At 32.2% G+C, this 11,372-nt stretch overlaps 1 protein-coding gene across 2 annotated transcripts; it reads right to left on the reverse strand.

Annotated features, from left to right (window-relative positions):
* Positions 1 to 1,142: 1,142 nt before the first annotated feature.
* Mpi (mannose phosphate isomerase) lies at positions 1,143 to 10,654 on the reverse strand. Of its 2 annotated transcripts, none has more exons than XM_088257445.1 (7): positions 10,634 to 10,654; positions 7,873 to 8,196; positions 6,978 to 7,119; positions 5,924 to 6,094; positions 4,758 to 4,925; positions 3,361 to 3,563; positions 1,143 to 1,902 (listed from the first exon to the last, which is right to left on the reverse strand). In XM_088257445.1, exons 2-7 carry the CDS (start codon positions 8,188 to 8,190, stop codon positions 1,681 to 1,683), a joined length of 1,224 nt encoding a protein of 407 aa, XP_088113571.1. In that variant the 5' UTR covers positions 8,191 to 8,196; positions 10,634 to 10,654; the 3' UTR covers positions 1,143 to 1,680. The 2 variants fall into 2 exon arrangements, with proteins under 2 accessions (XP_088113571.1, XP_088113570.1); XM_088257444.1 differs by lacking the exon at positions 10,634 to 10,654 and adding an exon at positions 9,636 to 9,752.
* Positions 10,655 to 11,372: the final 718 nt, after the last annotated feature.

The raw sequence follows: 11,372 nt of genomic DNA on the forward strand, positions 1-11,372 counted from the left end.
TATAATTGGAGATTTCGAGGAGGTAACTTTTGCTGTTTTGCCAGAAAGTCTTTTCTATTTAGATAAGTATTTTAAATGAGTGGTCAAACTCGAGTAATAATCGTTCCATTCTGAAAATCATTAGATTAAAAATGTTACTGTTCTTCCCAAGTTAGTCAAAACTAGAACAAGTATTGATAGCATCTCAAAAAAAAAATATTTTAATAGAGAATATAACTTGACCTACAGAAATAGATAAACTTTGTCTCACATAATCAGAGAAGAGCAGACCTATGCAGTAATTTTTTTTTATTGTGGATGTACGCATACTTTTATAATGTTTAAATGTTTACACACTGATTGAAATTTGGGGGGGGAATTTATTCCCCCACTGTGGCACTCTCGAAAAATGGTATATACAGTGCAGTTTTGAGATTCTCGGGCAGTGTGCAGTGTGACTATACTATGCAATTAGTTAGTCTTTGAGTGTGACACAGTGACTCAGGATTATACTCGGACTCAATATTATGGCGGATTAATACTCAATCAAAGAAGACTTCAAGAATCAAGATTCCAGCATGTTGATACTGGCGCCGATTCTGCTCTCCGTATTTGAAAATAAATTTTTGTTCCTGAGCTGGTGTTTTATTTTTCCCCTTCATCACCATATACATCCAGTACCATTAGATGATACAGTTACATTAAAATGTCAACTCAGCCTTAATTTGCTCTTAGTTTTGTCAACTCACAAAACACAATTCTTGTACTCATATGTAATGCCTATGAGGAAAAGAAAAATGTAAAAAAACTCTATATTTTGAGTCTGTCAGCAAAAATCCCTCCCTCCTCTTCTAGAATTTTCGGAGTAATATTCAAAACTGTGATTCTTCTATGGAACCCATAGATTCAGTGGATAACAGTTTAATAATTGCTACTTTATATGTCCACAGTAAATGCAACACCGTGGTTACAGGCTACAACAACTAATAGAAAAAAAAATATTTGTAACCTAATTGACTTAATCTATAATTCAAGAAAATTATTTATTGACTTGACATACATTATCATAAAGATAACGGTAGACATACAGCCTAAACATAAATATTAAATTGATTCTCTTATTGCTAGCGCTGAAAGGGAGTTCAAAAGAAAGTAAACTGTAATAAAATGCGTAAATAATTTATTATTAAAATTATCTTTATTCAAAATTAAAGTTGTAACAAAATATTTCAAACTTAACTTATAAAATAGATATATAAAATTGGCAATAACATCTTAAGCTCTAAAATCAACTGACATGTTCCACTCGGGGTAGGTGATCAGCAAAAATTAAAATTAAAAAATGATCACAATGCAAAAATTTAATGAAATCCCCAGTTGAATCCTTGAGAAAATTTTCATACAATTGCATTGCTTTTACTTGCAGGATCTGATATTTAATTTATTAAGTTCATTCCATAGTTCGGTAATATATCCAAAATAAAACAAGGTTTTTGTTGGATTGAATTCTACATTTATTTATGTATATCTTAATACGAGACGCGTTTTGTTGAAAAACCTTGTTTTATTTTGGATATATACCCAACAATTCAATATGGAACTCTACCAACTGTCTGCAGTTACAATAAATAAGTTCATTCCATTTCTTTCCCAGATATTTAAATAATTAACCCCACTACATTTTTAAATGCTTGGGTTTGACTAAAATAAATTACACATTGCTTGGTACATAACTAAATCTTCACTGCAATTTTCTTGGAGACTGATGGAAAGCTGCCTCGATGCCTTGAGGAAGAAAACACTTCCTTTTGTAACTTGTTTCTCTTCATTATCAGATATTGTACCTTTTCCCGATACAACAATAAATATGCTTGCACTGTGTCTAATAATGGTGTTATAAGGAGTTTTGGAGTCCTTCGGTACCTAGGAAAGAAAATATTTAAATGAAATTCTTTATAGGTACATATAGTGATGTATATTAGACAAGACTAGAAAAATAGGACACATCATTAACTTTAAGTGAGTAAAGTACTCCATACACAGTGAAACCATGATTTTACGTCCCCGGATTTAATATTTTCCCGTCAATTGCGTGTAATTATTTTAATCCCAATATATTTTCTTACATTTATTTTATTTTTCATTTATTTTCTGCATTTTTTCTCCCGGTTAACGTCGAAAATATCCTATCATTAGATTTTTCACTCAATCTGTAAAGCTTCTTTTTTTTATGTTATTCCCGATCACTGTTTACATGCTGTTTTTAGGTTTTTTTTGTTTATTTTATTAGTTAAGTCATTACAATTTTAGAAAATGTTTTTTTACATTCCCTTCATTTAGTTTTTGTAAACAAAAATTGCATCTACACAATTTTTACAAAAATTAAATAAAATTAAAATTGGCAGGAAAATGTTTAATTTGGGGACGTAAAATCTAGGTTTTACTGTATATCAACATAAAGTTATATGCAAGAAATTATGCAATATGTAGTCGACTGACCAAATTGCCACTAACCTTCAGACTGTTATAATACAAATACAAAGATTTAAAATATATATATATATATATATATACACTTATTTATTTTTTTACAAAAATGTTAATAAAATTAGTAAATAACCACTCACCGGTGAAAGGTTATATACTAATTTTATTAACATTTTTGTAAAAAAATAAATAAGTAAAAATGACTTACCACAAAGTAAATGCTTTAAATATGAAAAATATTGAGAATAATATATATATATATACATAAAGGGTATGTTGGATCTGATATTCCTTCTGAGTACAAATACACTATTAGAGTGTTAAAAATACATGATGCACCCAAATCCACGAATATTAAACATAAATGACAAATACCATGGCACAATTAACCAGTCCGGGAGTATGGACGTAAATGAACGTCAGTGTGAATTTTCTTTAAAGGAGTATGGACGTTAATGAACGTCGAAATCTGGCTGTCAGTTAGTATGATGTAACTTGCATAGCAATGACATCTGTGGATATTTGTGTGTAATTTTGTCATAATTTAGCAATATTTCGAAAAGGTGTTTTAAAAAAATATATTTTAACATAATTTATATCTTCATAATAATTGATTTAATGAATTTTTTTTTTTTTTTCATGTAAAAAGAGCCCACTCCCCAGAGAATGTCGGACATCAATTATTGTACTCCCGGAAAGGTTAAGTAGATCCCTGATTGCCAAACTGGTACTGTGCGTTTGGTTCCTACCAATTGTAAAATAACCTTTACTATTTAATAATATTAATTTTTAATTGGTTTGGGTGTTAGAGGGTATTTTCCATATCAATCTTTCTCATCCTTAGTATCCTACCTACTTTAGTAGACAAGTGTCTAAAATAGAGGCTTAAAATACCTTTATTTCCGCAACAGCAAAATCTCTGACAGGCGGTCTCCATATTTTAGTGAAAGAGTCTTCAGAAGCTGGTTGAAACAAAACATTTTCCGGAGTACGACTTTCATATTCCAGCATCCCGACAAGTGTAGAAACATCTATGTATTTCGGAGTGAGTCCAGCTCTTACTACATTATCTGAACACGCCATGCATTCAATGCAATCTAGAAAATAAAAAAATTGTAAGTTTGGGAGTATGTATGTAACACCTAAAACTTATGCATTCCTGTGATGTAAAAGATGTCTCCTTACATATAAAATGTTCATGGATTTTTTTTAAATATATAATTTTTCCCCAATTTTACTAAAATATATATGTATACAGTGAAACCTCTATCTATCGTTCCTTGAATAATCGTTTTCTCGGATGTGTCATTTATTTCTTCTACCCCGAATTCATTTCATATAAAAATATATTGCATTGATCGTTTTTCTATGACCATTTTACCACATTCATCGTTTGAATTACACTGCATATTTGATATATTTTGTCTCAATTTTGTTACATTCGACGACAATATTCCAACGTGTGGTATATAAACTATCGAAAGCTTGTATGACGCAAGGTTGACGGATACAGTAGAAGACATCAATATTGATGAAGAGGAGCCGCTGCCTATATATTCATTTTCAAAAGCATGCACAATCTCAGTAAGATTGAAAACTTTCTACTTTGGTGGTTTATGGTTGGCAGCGAAATGCGGACTATGTAGTCGGCTTTTGGTATTGAATATAATAAAAATCATAATGATTAAACTATTGGTGCAGAAATTATGGATGTATTTGTCAAATGCGTGCATTTTTTGTATTAAAAAAATTGTTGTTAAATAAAGTGTAAAGGTACCAAGAGAACAATTAAAAAGTATCATATGTGTGACATGAATCAATTCTAAAGTAATATACAGTAATATTAAAAGTAACTAAATATCACTTTTTTTTTCAATTTTTTCAATTTCAATTTCAATTTATTCGATAATTAATATATACATTACAAACTAACATTTAAGGCGTATACATTAAAAAAACAAATTAAAAAGTAAGGAAGAAGACTCTTGTTAAATATGCAGAAGAATCCCGCTTCGGAAAACTCCTTCAGACACATGGAACAGATCAATATCCAATGTGATGTTGTTCAACATAGCGGTAGCTCTTCCTACAGGCATAACCATCGGCAGGTTGGTCCTGTGTATAGGAATGTGAAACAATCTATGCCGACGCTGTCTTAGGTAACTATCGGGAACATACAGACCAATGCTACGGATAATTTCAGGATTATCGATAATACCGCACAACAATCGAAAAAAATGCGTAATCACATAATGTAACCTCCGTTGAAAGCACCAAAACAAAGTACATACCCCCAAATAAGTACGCGTGAGGTACATTTGGACCGAGGAATATGGCTTCTCCGGGTTTTAAGACGAGGTAATTCAAGAAGTAAATACACCAGCAGCCAACATCTCCCGGGAATTCTGAAGATAGTCTCTTCAACAATGGAAGTTGAAGCTTTGTTTGGATATCTTCATCTAAAATAAAACATATCACAGTTACAAATAAAATAATTTACAGGGATAACTTTTTTTGCAATTCACATATCGCTCACTCCTTTCAAGAACGTCATAAATCAAAATACTTGATTTTTCAGGAGAACGTTTTTAAAGTTTAAAAATATAATACAATGTATTAAAAATAAATATCAAGCCACTTACTGAACTTTTTACTTTGCAACAGATCTCTTTAGGTAAAACCTGAAGTTTTTGTCTCCATTTGAAAAATATTTAGTATATTTAAAAAAAATAATTAAACAATACCTTTTCTTCAAAATGCAAAAACAACACTTTCTGCCCTGTAGCGGGTAAATATTATGTTAAAAATATGCATCTTTTGCTGGGATATAGTACATTTTCTGAGGATTCCGAAAACATGCACAACTAAAAATTTACAATTTTCGATTTATGACGTTCTTGAAAGGAGTGAGCGATATAATTCATCCCTTGGTACATTCAGAGAAAAAAAAATTAACTAACCATCACGCCGCTTTCCGCAGTGGTAGGCAGGGAGAATAGAATGCCACAACACTCTGACTTTGCAAACATTCTTCATCTCTCCCACATTCATCTCCTCACACATACCCGCCGATTATTACGACACCTAACCTGACTACTTTCAAGTATTTGACATTCCTGACCATGCCTAGTTTTTCTCGGTCTTCTTCTGCTCCTTTTTCCAACTACATTCGCCTCATAAATTTGTTTTACCATTCTTTCCTCACTCATTTGTTCCACATGTCCAAACCATCTCAACACACCTTTCTTAATTTTATTGATAATGCTTATCTCAGCTTTACATTCCTTCCTTATATCACTATTCGAACATCTATCATACATTGTTTTGCTGCACATACTTCTGAGAGATCGCATTTCTACTGCATTCAGTCTACTTTCATCCTTATTGAGTTGGAACCAGGACTCCGTTGTGCACTGCCAGTTTAGCTGAATTTTCAAAATAGTAATTTTGCACAAACCTGCAGAACTCAAACGCTTGACTGCTGATTGTAAGTTGTCACTGATCACCGATACATTTTGGGTCATAAGAGCTTCGAAAGCAGCTTTAAGACATGATAACTTATCTTCCTTGTTCTCTAGTAAACTCTGCGTAGCTTTCGACCCTAAAACATTTTGTAATTCTGGCAAATCTGCAAAAACAGGTAAATATTATTTATTGAATTGGGATGTGTAGAATAAGTAGATATGTGTGAATGTGAAATTGCTTAAGTACAATGTATCTACCAAAAAAAAATTGTAGTCAATAAATTGAACCACTATTAACCTTTCCCCTACGGTGCTAAAAACTTCCTGGTGCAACAGTGATATGTATTTCGTACACCATATGAAAATGTGATTTAAAAACACGAAAAGTGTGAATATTCTAAAATGTTGCTTTTATTGACCATAGTTAAAGTTGAAATGTAACAATTTTGTAATGTTAGTTAAAAAAAATACATCGTAAGTAGCCGCCATGCTTGACCACCCTGAAGGACGACTTGTGCGCTACTAAAAGGACATCCGCGGAAACAGTATGAAGCTGTGAGACGTGTACGCAAAGCACGGCACCACGCACACACTGAGAAACTTTTGTGTATTGGTGATTATCCCCAATTTTTTTACATGTGTCGCAAGTAGCTTAGTGTCACTGCAAATCAATAACATAATACTATAATATTTTTATGTAATACGTATTACGGAGGAATACAAAAATTCTCACATCCCAAGTAGCCGCAATAGCTAGCATAGCAACACGACTGCCATGTAAAACGATCTGCGCACTACAGGCGCAGTAAAGACGTTACGACATGCATTTCAAGTAATACATAATTATATTACAGAGGAATACAAAAATTCTGAGCCCATTTCTATTATAATTTATATTAATATTCTCATTTTTTAAGTAAATTGGTAGTAAATACATATCACCAGGAAGGTTAAAACCATTTTTGGTATTGTTTTTATCTGTAAGACTATGCATACGCAATATTCTTACATAAATTCTATTTAAATGTAATAAAAATAAAAGCTTACCATTTACAAAACTTGAAATATCATCGATGACTCGAAATCCACATAAAGCTTCAAATGGTGTCAGAGCTATGGCTAATTCTGGCTTATGATTTGGATCTTTATATAAATCTGGTCGCGTTTTATGAAGCTCTTCAGCGTGACTCTGAGAAAATGGTTAAAAACATATAAGTAACATAAAATAACAGCATAAAAGGACAAAAATTAAGTACTTATTTATTTTTTTACAAAAATGTTAATAATATTAGTATATAACCACTCACCGAGATTTTTATGTCAACCGCTTTTGAGAAGTACCCGTCTCTTTGTCAGGACAATCACTACTACAGCACGCAAACAATACCACCCTTCACCACCATAGCCCATTTACACACTTAAAACTACACAAAATGTTTAAAACATGCGATTTTTGGTTTGCAATGCAACCTCGGCATTGCATGTTTAACCTCGGCTCCTAACGCATGTCTGTGGTTAAAAATTTTAGTGCATGTTGGTGTTCGGGTCGACCAAAAATTGCATGTTTTAAACATTCTGTGTAGCAAATTAATTCTAATAATAATTTATTAAATAATATATTGTTTCAAAACTCTTCACCATTGCTTTCCATTTTTCCTTTGTTTTCAAACTCCGTCCCTTGACTAACCCCTTCCCCTTACTTTACCCTCTCCTTATTTATAGAACAATTTTATATTTTATATTTTAGTTACTATACAGACCTGAATGATGGAAGTTTAACTTCTGAAACATGTAGTCTATAATAAAACTCAAGTGGTAAAAAACGAAGTGTTTTCTTTTATCATTACAACTTAGTAGACTTAACATTTAATACATAAATTAAAATGGAGTTCTACAAATTAAACGCCTAATCTATAAATAAACTAAATAAAAATTTACTAACTTTGTTTGGATGAGCTTGAATGGACAGCGCTTTTCTCACGGAGAGAACTTTAAACAAAAAAGGCAAATCGTCCCCAAATGATTTCTGAACCTCGGCTCCCAAAGAGTCCAGATTATGCCGGAGCCACGAGGACAGAGATTCGTCTCTCTCGGGCACAAAGCACGGCCCGTTGACGTGAGTCCCCATCCAGAGCTCTGCATAAGGCTTCTCGGCGTCGATGCTTAGTGACGTATTGCAGACGGTTGCAAGTCTCGCAACTTCGCTGTCCTTACCAAATTTCCCCCAGTCATAATGCTGCACAGGACATTGGAGCTCCATTGTTATCTAGTGGAAAATATACATATATTTTTTTAATATTTCTTATGTTAGTTTATATTACAACTAATATAAACTATTATACTTAATTTACATCATCTATATATATATATCGCTCACTCCTTTCAAGAACGTCATAAATAAAAAAAACTTGATTTTTCAGGAGTACGTTTTTAAAGTTTAAAAAAATAATACAATGTTTTAAAAATGAATACTAAGCCACTTATTGAAGACTATTGACTTTTAACTGTGCAACAGAACTTTTTAGGTAAAACCTGAAGGTTTTTTATCCATTTGAAAAATGTTTAATTTATTTAAATAAATATTTAAACGATACTTTTTCTTCAAAATGCAAAAACAACACTTTCTGTAGCGGGTAAATATTAAGTTTAAAATATGCCTCTTTTGCTGGGATAGAGTACATTTTCTGTGCATTCCGAAAACTTGCACAACTGAAAATTGACAATTTTTTATTTATGACGTTCTTGAAAGGAGTGAGCGATATATTTACATCTCTTTACAGTAAACAAAACATTTATTTTTAAATTCTTTCAGACTCTTTTCATTCTTCAAACATTCAGGCAAATATCAAATATAAATATAAAGAACCCAATCAAGGATCCAAAATAATGAACTGAACAAAATGCTTCGTTCGTGAAGTTAAATTTCTGTTGGTGTTTAGTTCGTCTGCCTCCGTAGTGTAATGGTAAGCACGCTCGGCTACCATTCTGAAAGTCCCGGGTTCGATTCGATATTAGGGATTTTATACTCTAATATTTATTCAATATTACCCTGGACTGGACCCTGAAGCGCAGAAGTGATCACCTTGCCTTTGTGTAAGTTAAGATCAAGATAACACTGCGTCAATACGATGCGGTGCACTATGCACCTTTGGGGGCAGATAATGGTTAGAAGAATATGGGACTGTTGTAAAGTGTACAACGATAAGAAAAACTCAAATTTTACTAAAAACATTTAAAAAAAACAAATGCAACATGTTTTTTTAAGAACAGGACGACCACTGTTGAGAAGTCATTGACAGTTCTCGTCCGAGCTACAGGATGCGTGCCTGACTTGGAAGGATGCTGGCAGTCGACAGAAGAGCTTGGAGGCAGTTTGTCAACTCCATATACTCCGCACAGGGAGCGGTATGGATTAAGTAAGTGAATTATTTTGAACGTTTTTTTTTAAGTTTTATCGTACTTTTCTGCATTAAGGCGAAAATATAAATAGATTTTTAGAGATCAAGGTGATAAAACACAAACCCTTTTATCATCACATTTACACGTATACAACAATTTGAACTAGATCTAGATATATGACATTCATTTAAGATTAGAGGGCATGTTTGGAATTATGTAGTTCCCCATCATTATAATAATTATTATAAGCTTTTAAAAAAAAATCATTATAAAGTGTAGAAAATTAAGTGATTATAAATGACTTACATAAACCAGAATAATAATTACGGATATTATTTATTAAACGTTTTAATATTGCCGCGTGAAAACTGACAAAAAGCTGAAACGTCAAAAACAACCACAAACAATAAAAACGACTCAACCAAAGACTAGAAACTAGAATGACTCAAACTATGTAGAGACGCGATTTTCCTTGACCAGATCTTTGACAATCCTATTCACTTAAAAATACCCAACATCAAAATTGATAATGTTTCGGTTTATCTAGGTGCCAAACCGTATGTTGCTTTTTTCATCAATTTCTCGGATTATTATTGGTTTACGAGTAACTTAATCATACAGCATTTGCCCGCCTCCATAGTGTAATGGTCAGCACGCTCGGCTACCGTTCTGGAGGTCCCGGGTTCGATTCCCAGAGTGGGGTCTAATAAATATAAGTGATTTTTTTCACTTTAATATTTATTTAATATTACCCTGGACTGGTATCTGAAGTGGAGGGCTTATCACTTTTCCTTCGTGTGCACCGATCAATAAACCGTTGGGTGCGGATAATCGAATAATCATACAATTTGATCAAAATAATAAACAAGCAAATCTAATAAAAGTTTTAAATATCGACTTAAAACCTTTTTATTTTTAATAATTTCCTTCAGTGTTTGTACCCTACTTATACATTTAAGGTAAATTGCTAATGAGAAATTTTCACATATTTATTACATTGTTTTCAAAATGATATTGTACGGAAAAAAAAATAATAATTAAAGAATAATAAAAAAGACTCATAACTTATTACAGAATTATTGGATATTGTAATTACAAAACAACAAACTATTGTTGTAATCGGCAAGTTGATCGTTTGTTTGTTTTATTTCAATAAAATTAGATGATCCCTGTGATTTAGTTAATTCACCCAACGAATAAATATCATATTTAAGTTTTGTACTGACATTTTTCTTGGTGGTAGTGCAATTTAAAAAATAAAATATCTTAATTGATATTAGTAATGTTAGTAAATAACCACTCACCGACTACTTCTGTCTACCGGTTTCGAGACGTACCCGTCTCTTCGTCAGGACATACACTACAATTTAACAATCATGCGAACAACACTACACCACACCCACTTAGTACTATTCACATACACTATCACTACACATGCAAAACATGCAGAGCGAGTTGTTAGTCCCACCATGCTTTTGGGAAACTTTTGGGAAGCTTTTGGGAAGTTTCCCAAAAGCATGGTGGGACTAACAACTCGCTCTGCATGTTTTGCATGTGTAGTGATAGTGTATGTGAATAGTACTAAGTGGGTGTGGTGTAGTGTTGTTCGCATGATTCGCATAGACGAAGAGACGGGTACGTCTCGAAACCGGTAGACAGAAGTAGTCGGTGAGTGGTTATTTACTAACATTACTAATATCAATTAAAATGTTTGACCACAAAGTAAATGCTTTGAATATAAATAATAAAATATCTACTTGGTAATTTTTTCCACAGTAATTTTATTTGACCAGCTGTAAATAAAATTACAAAGTTTTTTCATTCTATTGAATAAATATCATATCCAATCTTTACGCGTATTATATTACAGAATAAAGTTTTTTTACTTGCCAGGTGACAAAAATATTCTGCTTTAAATACAAATGACACAACATTCATTTTGAGTAAAAAGCACCTTATATAAAACAGAGATGATTTGTAAAAGAAGTTTATGATTTTATCTTTTTTATAAATGCGCTTGTATTATAGTTTTCAATTTGTATT

This window comes from Brachycentrus maculatus, unplaced genomic scaffold (assembly GCF_059751285.1).
Source record: "Brachycentrus maculatus isolate JH-2025_06_01 unplaced genomic scaffold, ASM5975128v1 h1tg000081l, whole genome shotgun sequence".
NCBI classification, from domain to species: Eukaryota; Metazoa; Arthropoda; class Insecta; order Trichoptera; family Brachycentridae; genus Brachycentrus; species Brachycentrus maculatus.